This window comes from Coccomyxa subellipsoidea, assembly GCF_000258705.1.
Source record: "Coccomyxa subellipsoidea C-169, whole genome shotgun sequence".
In the NCBI taxonomy this organism is placed as follows: Eukaryota; Viridiplantae; Chlorophyta; class Trebouxiophyceae; family Coccomyxaceae; genus Coccomyxa; species Coccomyxa subellipsoidea.
This window is the reverse complement of record NW_005178033.1, coordinates 1504894-1527417: the sequence shown is the minus strand read 5'-3', so window position 1 is coordinate 1527417 and position 22524 is coordinate 1504894. Positions and strand designations below refer to the sequence as shown.

Here is a 22524-nt window from a genome sequence, read left to right as displayed (position 1 = left end):
CACTGGGCATCAGGCCATGCCTTCTGGGGGCTCAGACTGAGCCAGAGCGCCCAGTAATGGCTCCGTGGGGGGCGTGCGTGAACCGTGCGAGTCATCGCTGCTGCTCAGCCAGTGGACCACATCAGGTGTGCCCTCCCCTGTCATCACAAATTCCCAAAATTGACCATTTGTGACTCACCATGTGCCTGCAAAAATATTCCCTCCTTTCTCCTTTTCTTCTTGCGGTCACTCTGCCTTGATGTCTGCATTCCTCCTTCTGAAAATTGACCACTGTAGCCTCTTGTTTTAGGCTGCACACGAACTCCCAGCAGAACAAAATGGGTTGAGGCAGTCAGGTGTGCGCACCATAGCTGAGAAAGTGCGCCAGCTCAGCGGCTGATCTGGAGGAGGTGGCGCGCTGGCCAAGCACTTGGCGCAGAGCCGTAAGCCGCACCAGAGCCCCACTCGACGCGCGGCTGGGGATGTCCAGACCTGCAGCAACACATGCAGCCGCTCACATATCCCAATCCCATGCCCCAACACCGAATTTGCAGATGCGCACTAGAATGCACTCAAGTTCGTGCTTCTGGACCGGCACATAGCCAACCTACGTCGATCATGGGGTGTTCAATGCGCAATTGGCCAGCATGGCCCTAATAGAAGCAGTGAAGGAGACTTATTTAGAGTGCACCTCTCTCGGCCGGCAAGTCGGGCGCGGGGGCCATCTTGTTGCGGCGCCAGGCGCCGTGGCCGGCGGCATAGTCCAGGTCACGGCGCGTGATGATGCCGCGCACTCGGCTGTTCTCATCCGTTACGCACAGGTGGCGCAGGCCTAGCGATACGAATGCCATGTGCGCGCGCTCTGCTGGCGTCTCCGGCCTGGACAGACATGCATGCACATAAGCTCCATTTGACGCTGGCCAAAGAAGTCCGCTCCTGCTTCCTGATCACTGTGACTGTGCATCTTTGGAGAATATACATGGAAATTTGCTGCTGTTGCTGCTGCTGCCACCAAAGAGCAAAGTCTGCATGCCTACTTCCTTCCTGCAGCAAGTGACAGTTGGCAGGGGCGCTTCCGCTGCAGTAACTCTCAAACCTGCAATGTGCTAAGGCATGCGATGGTGGGATGCATGCTCGCTGCATCAAACAAATGCAGTCATGGGGAAGGGTCGGGCCTCACCGCACGGTGATGGGCCCGCAGTCCAGGAAGGGGCGCAGGTCCATGTAGAGGCGCGGCTGGCGCAGGCTCTCGCCGTCCGCAGGAAAGGGATTATACGACTCCAGATCAGGGTGACTCCCAAAGCCCTTGTCCCCTGAGGGCTGCCGAGCCATGCACCACCTGCGCTCAACACACAAGAAAGCATCACCAAATGGCCTGCACAGTATGGAGACAATATGCTCCTCATGATGGCCACAAATGCCCAGTGGACATATCCACTTGTTGTGAAGATAGATAGATGAATGAGCTGCAGTGGAAGCATGGAGGTAGGCGGCGCACGTTTGGGTGTCGGAGTGGCGGTGGTACATCCTCATGCTGCGGTCCAGCTTGAGCTCCCGCGCCAACCGCTCCCCGGCCTGTTCCCGCGTCAGCGCAGCCCCCCTCTCGTCGCAGAACGCCTGTGTACACACACCCTCTGCTCAGGGCCTCCCAATCTCGCAGACCTCAGCGCGTGCAGCAGCAAGTAACTGGAGCAGTCTGCGGCCGCACGCATGGGCTATTTTGTAACCCTGGACCCAGGACTACCAGAAAGTCTACCCCATGCTGTAGCATGGCACAGTACCCCATCCTGTAGCATGACTAGGCCAGAGATACATGAAGACATGCTTGGCAAAGGGGGAAGGGAGGGAGAAGCGCACCCTGTTGGCAAGGAGCACCATGAGCTGGCTGCGCAGGATGACGCCTTCCAGGGGGCCCTCGCGGCTGGCACTCCCGCGGGTCGCATCGGGGCCGGGGCCGGAGTCGGACTCGTCCTCCATTTCGTTGTCATCGCAGTCGCCCGGCATACTGCGCACGACGGGGAAGCCGTTGTGCGAGCAGTGCCGCAGCACCCGCACCACATAGCCCACGCTCTCTATCGTCCGGAAGCTCCTGCCAGGGCAGAAGCTTCTCACATGCGTTCTTCACAGGCCAGAACGCGCATGTGAGAACACCCATCATACCACTTTATTGTCCGTCGCTGTCCCTCCTTTTCTCTTTCCTTTTGTAAGTCTGCTTTCCTGAAGAGCTTGCAACAGACGTGACATCAAGCTTGCATGCTCCACTCAGCGCTCACACGCCACTGCAAGCACGGTCTGTAAGCTTCCAAGTGGTCCCAGTGCAGCACCATTGTGAAGTGGGGGGCCTACCAGACGGCTCGGCTCGCTATCTGCCCCGCTGACTTGGCGTATAGACCCTGCGGCGGCGAGGGGCGCAGGAAGATGACCGAGCCGTCCGCCTCCAGGTCTGTCTCGTAGATGCCGTCGCTGTGGATGGCCTCCCCCACCCAGTTGCTGCAGATGACCGCTATAATGATGCCCACAATGTACTTGGTGCTCTGCACGCAACGGTGAAAGTCAGTCTGACTCTACAGAGACACATCGCTGATGTCCAATAATTACTTTACTTAGTACTGGCAATGCGCGTTTCGTCAAGTCACAAGCTTTTATGGGGAATCTAGATAGGCATGGAGGGGTAGGCAATGGTGCCTGACAAATACAAATTGCTGAGCCATCTGCTAAATAAAATTTCTTCTCTATTCTAGTCCTGAGCACTATCGGGGCTGTGAACACTATCAGGTGAATGAGGGCTGGGTTGCAGCTGACCTGACTGCCCTCCACAAAAATCACCACGAGACTGATGGACGCCCTGAAAACGCCGCCCAGCATGGCTGCGGCGCCACACATGGCATAAATGCCCGGCTGTATCTCCCACGTGGGCAGCCACTTCATGAGCAGCAGCCCGCAGGTCGCGCCAAAAGATGCGCCAACCTTCGGCAAGCAGCCACTTTTCGCTCATTATGTTTCTTGCGCTCTGATGATCAGCACAGCGACAAGCATGCCAAAGATCTATATTTCAGAATCTCAGGCACTCAGGAGGCATTTAACAGCGGATGGGGCCTTCATGATGGTCTCAAGCCTGATAATTTACCATGATGCTGGGCATAAAGAGGCCTCCGGGGACAGACAGACCCCCATTGAGGGCCATGAATAGAAGGTAACTGGGGCACAGAATCATCAAGCTCCGCAGCGTGAAGTAGCAATTCTCCCCTTGGCAGACCTCAAACTGTGAGCACCACAAAGCACTTGTCAGTTCAATGCATGCTGCGCCATGGCTCTGGTGCAGTCGGAGTTGGGGCTTACGCATGAGTAAATTCAAGGTAAACGTGTTAATTTAGTTTTCCCTTAAACTTGAAAAGTGTTTTCCCACCTGTGGTGTCAGACTTCCCAAGCTGAACAGATGGCTTATGGTCTTATCTGGAAAAGCCATAAACGCTGTTGCCAGGTCATTATACTTCCCTGCACATCCACAGGAAATGATGTCTTTAAGATTAAACCTGCTTCTACCATGTATACTTCAGGATATGTTTTGTTGCTTGATAAGAAAGGGAGGCAGTCATGCACCTTCAGGGCAGTGGAAGGTGAAGCCATAGTTCTTCTGCTGCCAGTCTGGCACCTCCACACAGGTGCCCAGAAAGTAGCTAAGTGCCAGCATCATCACCACTGTGATGGCTGCCAGAATGGCAGCTTCTGCCATGCGCTTCCAGTTTTCTGCCCTTGGAGCCCTCACCTGCAGTAAGTCACATCTTTTGTATTCATGCATATTCCATTCACTCAAATCCATTGTACACCCGTGAGGCGACAACTGCGATACAAGTAAGCCTGTGATGCAAGTAAAGATGAGACGCACAGAGAGGAGGGCCTTGTGCAGGGTGTTGAATAGCGCTCCCAACAGCCCAGAGCAGATAGAGACAGCTGCAAAGAGGGGCAGCTGCTCAAACCACTCCCTGGCGCCCATCTCCTTCACCCCATAGAAGGACAGCACTCCGCGCTTCCAACTGTGACACACACTTGCATGAACATTTGGCATTGACCTCTCAAACCAAAAGCAAGGCAGCCTCGTTGTAAATTTGGGTTCTAATGAAGCACAGGCGTTTCTAAACATCAAAGTGCACAATACTCACCCTGGGTTTAACTGCGCCACTGCAATCACAGCTACTGTGGTGCAGACGAAGCAACGCCAGGCGACCTGTGCAGGCAGTCAAATGTTGGCCAGATGGTGATTAAGTAATGGTGGAAACTTATCAGCTGCCTTGATCTGATGCACAAACTTTGTCAAGAAGCTGCCAGGTAAGAAGATAGGACCAGGGGTTCACCTTGCGTGACCAGTGCGTGCACGCCTCCTCCATGGAGAATAGGACGCCACCAATGGGAGCTCCAAATGCAGCCTGCAAAGGGTCGCCCACTTTGTCAATTATCCTTAGCTTGACGATCACTGCACCATGACATCCGTCGATCCGTGAACGCAGCAGGGCGCACCGCAAGGCCAGCAGCGGCGCCCGCAGATATGAACTCGCGCCGATCTGCATCGCTGTGCAGCAGTGCCGCCGGCCCGGGACACACATCTACGCCGCTGCCCTTGGTCCCACTCCCCTGACCCCTATCCTTCGGATGCCCATTATTGGCATTTTCAAGAGGGTTGTCACCCTTCCGCCGGCGCACCCCCACCCCTTGCGGGCAGCTGCACGGGCCCACCAGGCCATGATCAGCCACGCACGCACAGTGTCTGCCCTCGCCCAGCGAGGGCAGGCATGGGCACTCCACTGCTGCACTCCTTTCACTCCCTTCTGCCTCCAGGCCGCTCTCTGATCGGTCCCCAGCAAAATCGTGGTGATGCTGGTCCCCGTTTGAAATTTCGCTGCCGTGGGACCCCGCAAAGGCCGAGTCCCTCCCATGCCCCTGTGGACCCTCCTCCTGCCTGCTGTCTGCTCCCCCGGTAGGCTGCAGCAGGGGCGCGGTGATCCCATTCTGATGCTCAGCAGCTTTGGCGCTGCCCCTCCAGCACGGCAGCGTGTCCCACCTCTCGCACAACGCTGCGCCCACAAGCACAAGTACCCTTGAATGTCATTCACAGTGACTCATTGTTCAGTTCCTCCCCAGTGCATCCTACTTTAGAAAAAGGAGGCTTGATAGCTGCTGGAGGGGCTGAAGGGCTCACCGCAGGCTGCATGGGTGACACCATGGGCCACGCAAGCCCCCAAGTGCACCATGGGCGCCTCAGGGCCGAGGGCAATGTTGGCGCAGACGCCGCAGCAGGTGCCCACAAACTTGGTGACCATGCTGCGGAAGGACAGGAGGTCCGGAATGTTGTTGCCGTTCAAGTATCCCATGATCAGGGACACCCCGGCACCAGAAGCTGTCGGCGCCCAAAATTGGACCTGCATGCGCCATTCACAATGAAACAAATCACAGAATCCCATTGAGGAACTTTGATTTATCACAAGGCAAAGTATGAGCCATTGCTGCAGGCGGTTTGCACAGCCAAGAAAATGCTGAAGGTTCAAGAGGCCATGGGCATCCTCTCTTACCAGGCCACTGCCAATGACGACCAGGATGACGCTATGAGCCACATGCAGCAACGTAGCCAGGACAACCCCGGTCCCCAGATGATCTGTGGAGTGGATGACAAGCCGCAAGAGCGTGTTCTTGTAGTTGATTATGCCCTCTGTCAGCCTCGCAAGGCCCACGGCCAGCAGCCCCACCAGAAGCCCAATAAACACTGTGATCGACACAGCAAGACATGTGTATTGAGGAACATGCGCAGACAATCTTCGTTTATCTCTTCTTGTGCAGGCAGAGTACCACCAAATGTCACTATTTACCAAACTATTTGGTGCTGCAGGAAAAGGTGTCCTGGGGCAGTTTGACAACACCAGAGTATCTCGATCCCCTGGGAGGCGACATGAGAGCTGCTCACCTGTCACCAGACATTTCACAACTGTATATGGCTTGATCCTGCATTCACAACAGTTGCATTCAGAATAGGTCTCCAACACAGCCAGACAGAATTATGGCCACCCTCTTCAAGGACGAAGCTCTGAAGGGCAATACAGTATTCCTCGAGCACTGGAGCACTTGTCTTTCAATATTTGCACAAAAACTGTAATCATTCTGCCGATTCAGGTTGTCCTTTGTGCGTGTCTAGGGCTTGCTTGTCTAGGAGTACTATCTACCTTACTGTACAAAATCATTGCGATGGCAAGATGACTCACCCAAGAATCCTCCGTTGATTGTCAGCTGATCGCCCTCTCGCGGCATGGTAAAAAGATACCTTGTTGTAAACCAAATTGAAGTCGAATGAGTCATACCCTTGGCCATCGGGCCTCCAACCGTTTTGCCTCATTACTATGGAAGCCGTTGTAAATTCCCATTACCTTTATTGAGACCTAAAGGAATAGGAACCATCGAAATGAGTGCCAAGGCAGGACTGACAGATTCTGCATGACACAACTTTTCAATAGAAGCAGGAAGGAAGGACACAAGGCAACCTAATCGTCAGAAAGATTCCCAAACAAACAATCAAGAAGCTGTCGTGTGTTGATCGTCTTTCTCGGTCTGCGTTAGGGTCTGTAGCTATAGTCTGTAGTTTGCCCTCGTGCATCAAACCACGTGATCAGACCACGTGAAAATCTGACGCTCTGCACATGCAACACCGTGATGCTTTGGACCTTGTCCCCTGGACCACATGACCTCCAGTTGGGGTCCCTTCTTACATGGCAGGCAAAATTGCTTCCACGGGGAAGGTTTCAAACTTGCAATCATATGAATTGAAAGAAAAATTTCACAATATCGCAATTCGAATTTGGATTTTAGGTGTGATGCCAGGTTCAATATATAAGTACATCATGGTGTTTGACTCATCAATGATCACCCTGATATTTCATGACACCATCATTTGTACACGTCTCAAGGGCTCAGATTGTCAAGTGCTGCCGCATGACCTGCCGGGCCAGCGTCACCGCCCCAGTCGTTCGGTAAATTAACACGAGATTGTGCGCAGCTTCTCGGCGCAAATCAAAGCTCGACATGGATGGATCAGCCGCTACACCATTCGTGCGCGTAGCATCGCCAGCTGGAGGCTGAGCCGCCAGGGCCCGCTCATAGAACAGAGCGGCCAGGTGCAGCAGACCCAGCTGGTGTGCTGCACGGCCGATGTTGTATGCCGCCTCCTGCGGCATCCTTCTGCAGCTGGCATACTCCTGGACACATAAAGATCTCAACCTTTGCAACCCTGCATTGATCATGGCTTCCTGACAGATTGCCCCACCCAGCGGTTCCTGGCGGCTTGAGATGCAGTGGACAGCACCCATTCAGATGTATGATCCCCCATATCCCTGTCCAGGAGTGAATAAACCCGCCTCATGCAAGCTGGCAGCTGATGAGATCAGTGAGGCAACACCGCGCAGCATGTCAGACAGGAAGTAGAAAGGCTGACCTGGAGGAAGGCGAAGACTTGCAGCACGGCCCTGTCTCTGTCCGGGACCTTCTTGGACATGACCTGGTTCAGCAAGGCCACCGCGATGCACAGCAGCGTCAGCGGCTCCTGCCTGGCCTGCTTGTACGCATGGAAGTACTCGTTCAACGCCACCGCAGGACTGCCCTGCACCACGCCCCACACAACACCACCGTGAGCACCCACACAGACCCCTCTTTGGATAAGCTAACATGCTGCTCCACAAAATCCGAGTTAATTTATCAAGTGGCATATGGAATATGTAAGGTCACCAGGGATGAAAGCCTGACGATATAGATGACACACAAGCAGGGCACATGAAGCCACATTTCCAGGGCCTGCAGTAGAGGTATAGGACACAGAAGCATGAAATGCTGCTCGATTAGTGCAAAGCCGCCCCCGGAACAACAGCGAAACAGTGGCCGTTGGCTGCATGGGCGGCAGGGAGTCACCGTGAGGGAGTGGCTGTGGGCGGTGAGCAGCGCGAGGGGCAGGCAGGTGGGGTGCTTGGAGCGCAGGGGCGCGAAAAACTTGAGGTTGTGGCGCAGGCCGCCCAGGGCCGCAGCGACGCGCGCATATACGTTCCAGACGGCGGCCGAGTGCGGCCAGTGCGCGGACACCACGCGCATGAGGGTGTGCGCGCTTGCAGCGTTGCCCTGCGCCAGCGCCGCCTCTGCCACAACCAGCCGCAGCACGTCCTTCTTTCCCCGGCTGCGCCCAATAATTTAAGTCCATCGTTTGCTTTGATCATTGTCATCAACATCGCGAACCTTGGCCACAGTTCTGAGCTTGGACGCTCAGCTGCGTCCTGACCCTGCATTCCTGCTTGGATATATTGCTCTCTGCAAGTGGCCCGTCACAGCCATGCCGAGCTCATCGCACTCTAGAAGCGGCCTGCAACTTGCGCGCAGCAAAACATAAGATAATAAGCAGGATGGAAGGTGGCCGGGGCTCACTTCTCGGCGCCACGGTTGCTGAGCAGTGTCTGGACGTGCTCGGTAAGCTGCTGCGCCTCGGAGGCCTGCCCGCTGCGTGTGAGCGCGCGCATCGTGCGCACGAGCATCTCGAACTGCTCCGCATCGCTGACCAGGCCGTCCAGCATGACGCCGCCCCCCGGCTGCGCCGCGGCGCCCGCCTCGTCCTCGGCCTCAGACTCTGAGATTGTGCCTGCCTCCAGCGCTGCCGCCAGCTCCTCGTCCGCCTTGCGCACGTGTGGCTTGCGCCGGTCCTTGGTCACAAACCCCTGCACAGGTTCATGGTATCTCGGTAAGTGTCATAGGACGGTGCGTAAGACAAATGAAAGAATCCTGAAGAGAATTTTGCCTCGATGGTGATATTGCCTAAATTCACACAAATTTCCAAGCCCCCAGGTTTTGGGCTGATCTCAAAGAAGCGACATGTTGTGCTAAGACCACCTAAAGAACATTCTGCAAGTGCGGACAAGCCGAGGCAGACAGGAGGAGTGGACCTTGAAGACGACGCCCTGCTCGTGGGCGCCCCGGTGCTTGTTCAGCAGGCGCAGGCGGCGGCGCAGCACGGCCGGCATGCGGCTGCCGCCGGCAGAGGTCTGTGCGTCAAAGTGCCGCAGCGTGCGGTTTAGGATTGGCAGCATCAGGTCCAGGAACGCCTCCTGCCGGATGTCACACCGCCCCAGCTTCAGTCCGCAAGTCAACAGCTTCTGGTATACCAACACTACCATTTACATTCATACACATTTCGACCATTAGAGGCAACAGCCGCCTGCAGACAAGCTGCAGGCAAAGGCTGCCACTGGTATTGGGCACCAGAATCTGCTTGCATATTGCAGCAGGAGCCAGTGTGATGTGGCGTGGCCCCACCTGTTGGCCCAGTCGGAGCAGGAGGCAGGCCCTGCGGTCGAGCAGGGTGAGCGCGGCTGAGGGGGTGCCGGGGTAGTCGGCAGAGCCCAGGTCCTGCAGGCTGTCCATCACCTTGAGGGCGGCTGCACTCTGGCCCATGTCCGCGTACAGCTCTGCCAGCGCCAGAGCAGCCTCAAGCTGCATCTCGCTGCCCGCTGTCGCACCTGCGCAGCACACAGATGCTCAGTCAGCTTGCCATGACTTCAACACAATGATCTGGGATCCTCAACACCCAATTGCTTTGATGGGAACACTGAGTATCGCCAAGAACAGGCAGTATCAAAAGGACACATTAGAAAGAACCCTGTAAAATGCAAGGTTGCCACGTTGAGTGTTCGGGTGCGCAAGCAAGGGTGGCAGGTTCACCCTCGAGGATGTTGCAATAGATGTCTGCGGCGCCGTCATCGTTGCCCAGGGCCTGCTGGCAGGCCGCCAGCCTCCTCCACACCTCCGGGGTGTTGTACTCTGGCTGCTCCCGCAGCTTCTCAAAGAAACGCAGCGCCTGAGATGACAAAGCTTCACGTCATCAACATGCACATGCACAATTGATAAAGCAGCGCATTATGCACCATTTAAGATGTGATGATTGTGGTAATCATTTTAGCTTTTATCTTCAGCGCACACCCGATGATGCTCCTTTTGGTCGGCAAGCAGGTCCCCAACGTCCATGTAGAGGTCTGCATACTCAATAGGGCTCTCCAGGTGCAGCCCCTCAAACATGTCCAGAGCGGTGGGCATGTCGCCCAGATGCATCTGGCATGTGGCAGCCTTCACCTGTACTAGCATTGAACATAGCTGTTCAGCGCCCCTCACTACCAGACGGAGGGAACACCATAAATGCTGCCATGCAATGGCATCCAATGCGGCCCTCGCAAAATACTTGGGTTCTTGATGTAAGGGCATGAAGATGCTTGCCGTGAGGTCGATTGGGAGCCCGGTGGCGCAGAGCTGCTTCTGCGCGCTCCTGATGAGCGCAGCAGCGCGGTCGTACTGACCCCCTTCCATGTAGAGCTCCGACAGGATATTGATGTCTGTCAGGTCCATGGCCTCTGGGTACTTGCTGGTGTGCGCCTCTAGCAAATCTATCGCCTTCTGCCCCATGCCCACTCTGTGGTACAGCCTCGCAAGCATCTTGACCACCTGCCATGCACCCCACAGCCACCACTTATCTGACGGCATTCTGGAGTGCGCATGATGCAAGCTGCCGTGTCTGACAAGTGGTAAAGGGTGTCACTATGCTCTGCGGTTGGCATGGTAGGGATGGAAAGTTGGACAGGAGATGATGTGTTCACCTCGCTGTCACCCGGCCGCGCTGCCGCAATGGCCTCAAAGGCTTCGAGGGCCTTCCGCGGCTCGTTTATTTCTGCGTACAGCACAGCCCGGTCCCACCGCGCATCCAGGTCTTCTTTGTCCCTGGCAATCACCTGCAGCAGGAGATACGCTGCTTGCACGCAGACAACAGGCACCTGGAACAGTTGAGGAGGCCTCCTTCCTCCTGCATCTTCATGGGGCCTCCCATTGGTCTAAGCGCCTGCACTGAGGTGTACAGGTCTCTTTCATTCTGTGAATGTGCACAATCAATGCTCACCTTGGTCAGGCAGTAGATGGCCTGCCGCAGGAATCCCAGGTCTGTGGAGAGCGCTGCGAGGCGGCGCCAGAGGCTGATGTCACGCGGCGTGAGGTGCACGGCGATCATGTAGAAGTCCAGTGCCTTCCGCTGGTTGTTGCTGGCTTCGTGCAGCAGCCCCAGCGTGTGGTAGGGGTCCGGCAGGTTGGGCGCCAGCTTGATGACCTCCAGCAGCAGCCTGATCGCCTCCTCATACCTGCTTGCACAAATCCCTTTGCGGCTTAGAAATCAACCTGTTGGATACAGTGCACTGTGCTTTCTTTAATGCACGGCTGGAGAGGTGAACATATGAGGCAAGGCTTGCTACACGCAATCAATCATGCACTCAACATAATTGCCTTCAGACACCATGCAAAATTAGAAGCGTCTGCCACGATCTCAAGTTGCTGAGCTGAAGGATTACCTGTTGGTGGCATAGAAGAGGTTGGCCTCCCCCAGGCGCCGGGTGACCTCTTCTGGCAGCTCCTTGCTGCGGATGCCCTTGGCTGCTGCCTTGCGTCGGCGCCGCTCCTTCTCGCGCTGCTTTTTGCGGCTGCGCTGCTTGTCGCCCAGCATGCCCACCTTTTCTGCCATGTCCTCGTTCCTGCAAGAGACAAATGAGCAATGATGACACAGATTTGCTCTTTCTTACTGCAGGCAAAGTGAGCACCATGAATTACAAAGGCCCATGCAAGGCTTAGACAGCTTTAAAGATGTGCAGGTCTTCACACCATATGTCGTCCACTGTGGCTCCAAAGAGGTCGCGGCGGGCATGTGGCTGGTTGCTGCCAGAAGCAATCCCCTGTGGCAGTCACACATTGACCAGTCACAACAGCGTTCAGCAGAGCAGGCATGCAATCTGGAATATCAATCATGGAGTGGTCAGTGACCAAATATTGCTAACCTTCTCATCTTGGCATGTTGCAGCACTCGTGCTATGTTGCCTGGCCCGTTGAGACCGAGCCAGGACCTCATATGGCTGCTGCGCTGCATCGTTTCCCTCCAGTTGCCTTCCCATTCCCTCGAGGAGAGTAAGTGGGTCAATTGCATCATCGAACAAATCTTTCGGCTGTCCATCATCGTCATCGGCATCATCGTCTGTCCCTGTTGCATGCGTGACATCATTACAGCTCTCAACTTTACGTTTCACAGTACTCTGTGACCCTGTGCGTGTGTGTGCCAGCGTCGCTACAGCACCACTTCGGATCAAGGCACACCTTCATCACTGAAAGCTTTGTAACGACCAGTCTGCTGTGACGTGAGGTATTCAGCCTCGTCATCTACATCCTGAATATCTTCAAGTACCCCATCATCAATGTCTTCGCTCTCTTCCAATTCGTCCTCTTCGGGTACGTAGTCTTCGTCGGAATCCATTGTAGTTCAAGCACTGGAACCAAAATGCTTGCACAGATGACGGTGCTCGTTCCTTTTTGTTTATATAAGACGAGCGAAAATAAATCCAACGCATCGAAATTTTCAGGTGAGGTGAAACCTGCCTGAGAAATGTCGATGGCAACGTCTAAGATAGGTCCACAGATAAATTCATAAATTCTGGGGCACTTCTCGCCTTCCCGTTCTCAAGAAGCTTTCAGCATAAATGGGATGACGTGGGATCTGCAAAGGACGTGGCACACCCACGTGGGTGCACGAGAGATTCATAGAGATCTGGCAACTCTCCTTCAGGCATTGGCAGTAATATCTACACTCAGCAAGTGCTCTTCATTCGGAGCTCGTCCTCTCTGTCCTCCTGGCAGTGGCATCTTTGGAGTTGTCTCGCTCCGTCGATTGCCGATTACAAGTCCCACAGTGCCGCGATGCTTCATTGATGGGAACGCTCATCAGCTATAAAAGACGCAGTAGGCGAGGATGCGAGAAATCTAGGGTGTGATGCCATCACATTTGTTTCTCTTGTACTTCAAACACATAATTTGCCCTCAACTTGCTCAGGCCACGTTGCCGTTTTTCAAAGATTGTGCATGGTTGCAGGTGAATATCATCTTTACAGCTCTTTTGGCTGTTCTGATTCTGACGAAGAGCGGATGTCAGTCCGAATCTTCCGATCTGAACGCGACTTATTCTGGGGATGGTGAGTTGTGGATGTTTCCCCTTGATTGCACAGGCTTGGGTGTATACATGCCAGCATGTCGCGAGTTTCTAGGTTAGTGTCACCTTACTCCATTGTGATGCTGCAGTTGCTGCTCTGGTGGCCTTTCACAAGGCGGTCAGTGACCCTGGAGGCCGCCTGCGCTCGTGGCGTGCTGGCTTGGACCCATGTGGCTCGCCAACCTGCTCTCTTGGAGATGACTCGAATGCGCCTCAGGGCTGGCACACCAGTCCTGTGCCGAGAAAATATAACTCTACTGGCATGCCGGTGTGCAACTATTTTGGCATAGCCTGCCAGAATTGGCGCGTCGAAAGGCTTGTGCTGTCGTGCAACGGCGTGGAAGCTGCATGCGCAGCACTGCAGGGAAGCCTGCCTGAGGAAATTGGCAACCTCACAGAGCTCAGAGTGCTGGATCTCCAGGTGCGACTGCTGAGGAATTCTATTGTATATGGTTGCTGTTTGCTTTGAGGATCAGATTTATGTAGAGTAATTCAGTGTCGACAGTGTCTAACGTTTACTACCTGCATGTGCTCAGAGGAATCAACTGCGGAGCACGATTCCAGAAGCATTGGGGCGACTCACCAATTTGGAGGCATTGCGGCTGGCCTCCAACAGATTTTATGGATACATGTCCCCCAAATGGGTCAACATGACTGCTCTGCGCGTGCTGGACGTCCGCCAGAATGCACTGACTGGTGTTCTCCCTGTGGTGCGTCCTCAGATGCCTGAAACTGTCCATTGTATCCAACGCGTCTTGGCTCACACAGATATTGACATCTACTGTAGCATATTTCTCCACATATTATTTACCAGAATAGTTCTTATGTTGAATATTGATGCCTCGGTGTCTACATCGCCAATGTCTGCAATGTCCCTTCTCCTGTTCTCTTGCTGGAGCACTTATGAAGCATTTGACCGGATGTTGCAGGCCTGGGGAGCATTTGAGAACCTGATGGTGCTGCACGTGGATCACAATTCACTGAGCGGCTACCTGCCAGCCTCCTTTGGCAACCTCCGAGACCTTCGCATTCTGGCACTGGGTACAGCTGCCTATTCTCAGCTTCTTGGCACATGTAATGTGCTTTTTGCAGCTGTCCTTGCACTTGCAACAGCTGACTGCAGGTGACCAGCCATGAGTGTGGTTCCAGGGAACACTGCCATTGTGGGGCCGCTGCCTGTGTCATGGGCCAACATGACGAGCCTTCGGGCGCTGGATGTGAGCAGCAACTGTGGCATCTGTGGGAACCTCCCTACTTTCCCGCCATCGGTGCTGGCAAAGCTGCAGGTGGAGTCGCAGGGGTCCGGCCTCGGTTGGACATGCAACAAGAACGCATGCGCACAATTCCCCATTAGTATCCTTGCTCAGGCTGGTGCGCCACCCCTTATATCGTCAGCCAGCTTTTTACCACTTGTATGTCACATCAAGATCCTTGTGCATTGCTGGAAGGTCCACCTCACACAACAAGACCTTCAACAAGGGGGGAGAAGCTCTGCAAGGATCATGAGTTGGCTTGTGGTTGGGAGACTAGGAAATGGAGTTTTGTTGTTGCCTTTACATGGCTGCTGACATGTGAGCATGTGCACGCAGTAATTTGCATGTCCATCGTGGGCGGCTTGATCCTGCTGTGCTTGGTGCGGCGCGTCCTCTTCCACTACTACCCTGGGCTCATCATCCTGTCCCCGACCGCAATGTTACTGCATCGACAGAGAGGTGCGCAAGGCTTGCTTTCGTACTTGCAAGCCCTTCGCAATCCCTTGCTATCGGTTCCAGCAGGAGCCTCTGAACCACTAAATTTAGAGTTCCCTTGGTTTCAGAGCAGTAGACACCATGGGACCCCAGTTAGAGATACTTTCAATTTAGTTTTAAAGCTGTCATTTCTGCTTGCAGGAACTGCACAAGCAGCGCGCAATGCACAGGAGCTAGCTCAGCAGACCAGCAATATGGAAGCGGGGTGTGCGGCAGGGAACAAACGCTCCTCAGCTGTGTTTCTGAACCCAGACAGCACCTACAGCTATGCGTTGAAAGAGGAGGAGCCCCGCTCATCCGAGCAAAACGCACGGAATGCTCAGCAACCTGATAACATCAGTACTGTCGTGCCACAAAACGCACAGATACCTGTGGATGGGGTACCACCGCTAGAGGAGGTATCAAGAACGTCAAGTATCCCTGCCCAGATTATTCAGATGAGGGGCACTGGTCAGGGATGAGGTGTAGGATCACTGGTCACCAGTTTAGAACTGCAACCTGTATTAATATGTCCCTTGCGCCAACCATGCGGCAGCACTACTGTGCATTACTAGTGGTAAGCAACCACGCAGAATAAAAAGATGTGTGCATGTCATTCAGTTGCATGTCCTTGACAAGGTATATTTTTTGGAGGTGAATTCCGCTCTATCAGCGTGATGCCATTCTCCTTTTGGTGTGCTCAAAATAATTCTCAATTTCACCATGGAGGTATTAGCAATTAATTGGCTGCACTTTAACAGCTTACACGAGTTAGGACACATCCCCCAAATTCAAATGCATGCAGCTGGCAGCCTTGCAACCATTCCTGAAAGCTTGTCCGATTGACTCAGCTCTGGACCATGGCGCCGGCTCAGAAATGTGATTGACGTCAACCGCTGCTTCTGCATGCGCTGCATTTGCATGCAACTTGCATGATGCAAGATCATATGCTGAACGGTGAGTTGGCTGATTAGGTGCTGGCACCACCATTTGCCAAATGGTGCCAATTGTCATCATTTTCTTTGATCAGAACGGGAACCAATAGCACAACTTGTTGAACTTCTGCTGTACAGAGCACCGTAAGGAGTCAAACTCAGGAGGGGCGCACAGAGTGCCACAGTGGCCGAAAAATTGAGGCTTCACAAGTTTGGAATGAAGTTGAGACGGTCAAGATAAGATGGGGCCATGATCATGGCCCCATTGAAAGGGCCTAGGGTGCGCACTGACGGCCTGCACGTGATGCCATTAAGCGGGCACAGGTCGATTTGCACCTTGTGATCGGCACGTTTGGAGCTCCAATTCGTACGAATGCTGTTGAACTGAGGCTCTGTGCGCTCTATGTTGGCAGCTTTTCGTAGTCTTCCGGGGAACACGGTCAATGGGGTTTATTTTGTGAAGGGCACTGCCGGGAAGTTCAGAGCTGTTGTCGCTATTGATGGCCGTGACATCAAAGTTCAGATCCTTTTCCGGATTTCTGGAGCGTCTGTGGAAGCCTGCGACAGCCAACGAAACGCCTCAGCACTTCAGCGAGTCGCTAGACTATGGCCTTGTGCACAACCGGGCTCTTCAGTCTCGCAGAGAGGAGGAGGCACAGACAAAGAAGATACTCGGGTAAATCATCAACAGATAATCTCAATTGATCTATGCAAACAGTAATTGAATACGCAAGTTGTGCTGCTGTTAAGCCTGCCCCATCAAGACGAGGTCATTGGGTGATCTGGGACGTGTTTACATTTCATCTTGCTGCAAGCATCTACAAGCGTGGTGTCCTTTGGTGCTAATATGTAGATCTGAAGCCGTAGTACTGAAGGATCGCCGTTGTTTTGCAGTGTGAAACTGCATAGCTTTCTCAAGCTACTCGTCACCGTTTCCATCGGGGTGGTCATCGGCGTGCTTTCGGTGGGCTTGGCATCCGTTACAGAACATCTGCGACAATGGAAGAACTTGAAGTCACGCTCCATCATTCACGACGGACACCCACATGGCATCCTCAGAGCAGGATGTTTCCACATGGGCTACAGCACTGCCCTCATTCTACTTGGCTCTTCTCTGGTAGGTCTCTGTGGCCTGGAACCTGGTCCTCTGACACTTCTGCATGAAGACCTATTCAGTGCACACTTGTGCCTGTCTCTTCACCTAGTTATGAATGCTGGCCAATGTAATCATGCAGGCACAGTTCTGGGCTCCAGCTGCGGCCGCTGCTGGGGTCTCCCTTGTCATGGCATACCTTAATGGAGTCGCCATCCCCAATTTGTTGAGTGTGCAAACACTCATAGCAAAATGGGTTGGAACATGCTGCTCCGTCGGTGCCAATCTCGCCTTGGGACCCGAGGCTCCAATGGTAATGGGCTCAAAGAATCTGATTCCTCGCGATTTCTGTGCTTTTCATGAATGTCTGGGGTCATGTATATGCTAGACAATGCATGCGAGGCACGATGAAGCTGCTTTGCCCTGCGCATTGACATCAATTCTACCGCCTGCATGCTTCCTGTTGCCAGGCAACGCCAGACAGGAGGTTAAGCTGATGCTTGTGAGCTGCAGGTGCATCTTGGCGCTTGCGCCGCTCATGTGACTACGCACGCAGCCTGTGGTAAGGCAGCTCATGTGGGCAAGCACAGAGTAATGAATGCATCACACCGTCTTTCCCCATGCTCACCATCAATACCCCTCTGCGGCTCTTGTTCATCTGCTCAGCATCGTGCTTGTCGCAGTCCTGCTGGACAAATGGGCGATCCTGCAGCACGCATGGGCCAAAGATAAGGAGGGGGACTTGGAAGGGGTGTGTGATGTAGAGGCTGCCAATGGGCAGCCCCCCCTGAGGCAGAGCAGGAGCAGGGCCCCTGGTGCAGCTGTGGCGCTGCTGCACAGCGATGCAGAACGGCGCGAATTCATATCTGCAGGCGCAGCCGCCGGCCTCGCGGTGCGTCACACTCCTGCTCGGTCCACATGAGCAAACTCAAACTCATGCCCTGTACATCATAAGTGCTGCAAAGCGTGCCATCTGCCAGTACTTTCACAACAGCATGCTTTGGGGAGACAGCCGAATTGGCCAAACACCACAGTGCAAGCAAGGTCTCTCACGTATAGACCGATAATGCATGTGTGATAGTGCTCTGAACTGTTGATTTGTGGGTCTGCCTGAGCAGGCGGCGTTTGGCGCTCCCATTGGCGGCGTGCTGTTCTCACTGGAGGAAGCCACAACGCACTGGTCGCGCAAGGTTGCCTGGCGCTGCTTCGTGTGCTCCACCACTGCTGTCTTCACACTGGCCCAGCTGCACCCCAGGTTCTAACCTCACATGGGCACACTTACCTGCCAAGAAGCATGATGTTGCTATCGGAAACAGCCTGCCTGCCTGCCTAGACTTGATTTTCTGTGAGTTTCAGAAGACAGCAGTGGGCGTTTATGCAGGTGGAAGCATGGTGTGCTGTCCTTCCAAGGGCTGGCAGACCTGGAGAACAAGGAGTGGTTTGAGCAGCTCCCCTTCATTGTGGCTGTGTCTGTGGCGGCCGGGCTGCTTGGTGCCATCTTCAATAAGGCACACAAACGGATCTTCAAGGTGACTTTGCCGACACGCTGCCACTGGTGCCCTGCTTACCACATTCCACACCTCACTTCTGGAGCTATGTGGCAGCGATCTAGAAAATAAAAGGGAGCTCACACCCATTATTTGTTGCGTTTCCAGTGGCGGGCCCCTAGAACAAACAACACAGCGCGACTGCTGGAGGCTGTGGGGCTGGGCATGTTCACAATAGCCGCCATCTTCCTCCTCAGCTATCTGTTTGGGGAGTGCGTCGATGTGCCTGCCTGGCATGAGCAGGTGTGCCCTTGTAGCTGTCATCATGTTCAGCACATTTTCCTCCCACACACGTTACCACTTTCCATATGGTGCATGGTCATTATTCAAGTCTGTTACATGTTTGCAGGGTTTTGGATTCACCTTCCATTGCACAGGAGGTAAGCGAGACTCTCGATACATGCACTTAAGAGGTTGTGGTTTCTAAATGTCAATTCGGCTTGCGTAATCTTCAGCTACAAAGTTGCAGCATGGCCTCCATGGACTGTACAAACCTGTGTCATCTAACCCCCAGGCAAGTACAACGATCTGGCAACAGCATTCCTGGCCAACCCTGACGAGACCATAAAGCACATCTTCAGCCTGGGGCGGCTGTCCCCCAAGTTTGAGGTGTGCGAGGGGTCCAATTGCTACTTCACGCTGCGCTCCCTCTTCATCCTGACATCCTCCTACCTCGTCTTCATGGTCCTGCTCGGCGGCATCGTCATCCCTGGAGGCCTCTTCATGCCCTCAATCATGGTCGCAATCCACTTCATTCACCTTCTATGCACCTTGTGATCATGAATATCATTGCTACACGCTGTTCCTGCCAGAGGGAAGGTGCATCTGCAGAGAAGCCATGCACTGAATTGCCCCTGAATCACTCTGGAGTATTGTGTCCTTTCCTGGACGCTTGTGTTCCCTGCATGTCTTGCACACTAAGTTCTGTCACAGATCTGGATCCTCAGCGACCAGAAGTGTCTGTTCATCTTCATAGAAGGTATTTATAGACCACATCATGTCAGATATGTTGCAAGTTGCAGGTCTGAGGCAGGGGAGGATTGGTGGCATGCCAGCTGGACAAGCATGGCTGAGCAATTGTTTGGTGCAGGCGGACTAGCTCATGCTGGGGGTATGATGAACTGCAGGTGGGGTCCTCGTTTGGGGCGAGCATGGGCCTGCTGCTGATGAAGTGGCTGCCGGACTGGAACATCCAGCCGGGCGTGTATGCCATGTGCGCCGCGGCCGCCATGCTGGGCGGTGTCTTCAGGTCCTCCATCAGCCTCGTTGTCATTGTGGTGGAGGGCACCCAGGTCAGTAGCTGGCGCCCGAGCGATGTGTAGCATGCTTACACGCATTCAAATTTGCGTGAGATCAGACGATTGTGATCCCTTGCGCTGCCTGTTAGGTCCAAATTGGTCCTCGTAAAGTCTTTTCTTGGCACATGCTCTTTATTTGCATGCACGTCCAATGCTCCTCTCCTATCAGCTGCAGCATGATCCCAGATCACCCCGAGACAAGCTGCTCCTTGACATTCTCAAAGACTGCATAAGTCTTGCAAGGCTCAGTATACTTGCAACTGCCAAAATAGCATTGTTGACGGAATGTTGTGGTTATGGGGGCCAGAGCACCAAATTTATCATTGGAATCATCATAGCGGTCATCTGCAGCAATTGGGTGGGGGAGGCCATAAACTACGACGGCATCTATGAGACAGACCTGGAGGCGGACGGCTCTGTCATCTTCCTGCGCCCCTCTCCGCCGCAGGCCCTCTTCACAAAGACAGCCGGCGACATTGCAGCACCGGCCGTCTGGTACATAGCCACTGTTGCATTGTCACTGAATATATCTTTACCTGCGGCAGACAAACTAGAGCTTTCCGGTCGTGCCTGTGTACAATTTGCCATGCGGTGCCTGGTTCAACCTTTGTATGTCTTGATGCACCTTGAGAGCATTCACATTCAGAGCAGCCTTCTCAGAAGAAGAAGAACATTATACATCTATCTTTCACTACACATATTTCCACAGTCTTGACAGCCTGGACACCCAACATTCGCCAAACAACTTGTATGCTTGCAGGTGCTTCCGGGAGATAGAGCGGGCGGACTATGTGCTGGACGTGCTGACGCGCTACCGCCACAACGGCTTCCCAGTGGTGCGCGGCTGCGCAGGCGCGGCCGAGCGGGACAGCGGCGAGATTGACGCGGCCGGCCGCGGCGCGTCCCGGGGCGGCCCCCTGCAGGGCCTCATCCTGCGCAGCCAGATCCTGGTCGTGCTGCGGCACCAGGTGCTTTCCCCCCGTATTTTCAGCAATCATTGCTCTTATCCTGCCCGGCAGCGGCGAGCATGTGTCCCCACTTTGTTTGGATTGCTCAGTTGGTCAGAATGTGATGCCTTGGACTTGGAAGGGTGTCTGAGGCGTGCTGCTGCCATAGCTTGGGGACAATTGAAGGATACCTGAAGGTGTTCAGGAGTGCTCATGAGCGGGGTGGGCATGCAGGTCTTCTGTGATGAGGCGGGGGTCCCAGTGACGGCGCTCCCCGACGCGGATGTGTCACTGCATGAGCAGGCGCTGGACTCCCAGATGCGCGCCTTCTTCCGCCTCACCTCATTCTCCCACAGGTCCTCACTGCACCGTCTGCCTTGGTTGACACTCCCCAGCATTGCAGGGAAAAACCTCACATATGCAAGTCTGGCCATTTTGTAGCGCTTCCCGCGAAGCTAAAAATGCGAGAAATGAATATCAAAGGGAAGGCAGAAAGCCTGTCTCGAATTCCATGAACTTTGAGAAGATGCTTAAGGCCCATTCACCCTGCATCACGATCCTGCACCATCTGCACTCATTGCAAGTTGCAATTCATAGGCACGGCATGGTTGCATCTGGAGGTTGCCATTTTCTCAAGAGTGGTGCTGTGTCTGCAGGCGCAGCCTCGCATCCACTCCAAGTGCGTTGGCGGCAGCAAAGCAGGCGCTGAAGGAGAGGACCATGTCGCGCTCCCGCAGCTCTCCAGCGCTGCGGGGGTTGGCGATTGACGCCTCGGGTCTGAACGAGGACGGCGGCAGCAGCAACCCCAGCATGCACAGCGCGGACGACGTGCTAGTCGCGCGCAGCAGCTCGCCGCTGCCGGACAGCACCGCCCGCATCCCCTCCGTGGCCAATAATACAGGGGTGTATGATGTGGGGAATGGCGGCAGGAGGCTGAGCTGGCGCGCCAATGCAGCAGAGGCGGCTGTGGCAGGCTCGGGGGAGAACAGCTTGAGCGATGGGGAGCAGAGGGGTTTTAGGAACAGGGTCACGTTCACGAATGAGCCAGAGGCGTTATTGGAGGAGCAGGAGGCGCAGGTGTACCTGGACTTCCGGCCCTATATGGACCTGGCGCCCACCACTGTCAGGCAAGCACCGGCAAACTTGAACACTGGGCCAAATTTAATGCACTTTGTCCTCAATGCCCAGGCCATACTTGAGTGTCCTTTCATGCATCAAGCGGTAGATCTTGTCTGGAAAGTGGTGGGTCTCTTTGATGAACAGAAGCAAACGAGAAAGCGGTGCAGTATTTTGACCATCAAGGCGGCTGATGGCGCGCAGGCCTGAGACACCGGCGGAGCGGGCGCATGCAATGTTCACGCTGCTGGGCTTGCGGCACATGTGTGTGGTGGACGAGAACAGCCGAGTGCGAGGCATCATCACGCGCCGTGACCTGGACTATGCCGCCGGCCACGGCGCCTGGCGCCGCAACAAGATGGCCCCCGCACCCGACCCCGTGTCGCCCTCAGGCAAGGCTGCTGCCTCCAAAAGATCTAGCAAAGAATTGGCACAGATAAACGTCGCGCAGTGGAGTCAAGACATTGTCTTGCTTTACCTGAGTTGGGTGCCTGCATGCTGATGGGTGGAGAATAAATGAATATTGTGTTATGCTGACATTAGGTCTGCGCCTGCCACGGCGGCGGAGGTCCACCAGGGAGGTGCTTCTGGCTGCGCTCTACACCGTGGGCCTCAGGAGCTCACCGCATGAAGAGGAGAGGCTGCCACTGCTGCCAGACAATGGTGCGCAGCATCCCAATGTCATTATCAATGAGCATATGTCACCCAAAGTAGGTTCATGGGAAATGTGTCATGCATGCACTGATGTTCATGTGATAAGCTCAGGAGGGTGTGCGTGTAAGCAGCAGTCTTTGTACATGCAGGTGT

The 22524-nt window shown here is 54.5% G+C and overlaps 2 protein-coding genes across 2 annotated transcripts; one reads left to right on the top strand and one right to left on the bottom strand.

Annotated features, from left to right (window-relative positions):
- Positions 1–659: 659 nt before the first annotated feature.
- Positions 660–5399, bottom strand: COCSUDRAFT_16693 (hypothetical protein; the record flags this gene model as incomplete). Its single annotated transcript, XM_005646904.1, has 15 exons — positions 660–858; positions 1160–1225; positions 1418–1596; positions 1837–2068; positions 2326–2513; positions 2782–2946; positions 3107–3235; positions 3386–3474; positions 3580–3745; positions 3866–4013; positions 4140–4204; positions 4332–4403; positions 4495–4546; positions 4780–4903; positions 5174–5399. 15 exons carry the CDS (start codon positions 5397–5399, stop codon positions 660–662), a joined length of 2100 nt encoding a protein of 699 aa, XP_005646961.1.
- A 7917-nt stretch (positions 5400–13316) lies between these two features.
- Positions 13317–22219, top strand: COCSUDRAFT_47876 (Clc chloride channel; the record flags this gene model as incomplete). The annotated part of the gene is made up of 18 exons (XM_005646903.1): positions 13317–13475; positions 13591–13764; positions 13984–14095; positions 14204–14425; positions 14644–14766; positions 14944–15200; positions 17576–17701; positions 17928–18064; positions 18191–18338; positions 18465–18599; positions 18706–18736; positions 18871–19094; positions 19484–19648; positions 19962–20149; positions 20415–20622; positions 20836–20957; positions 21258–21680; positions 21922–22219. 18 exons carry the CDS (start codon positions 13317–13319, stop codon positions 22217–22219), a joined length of 3252 nt encoding a protein of 1083 aa, XP_005646960.1.
- Between the last annotated feature and the right edge of the window lie 305 nt (positions 22220–22524).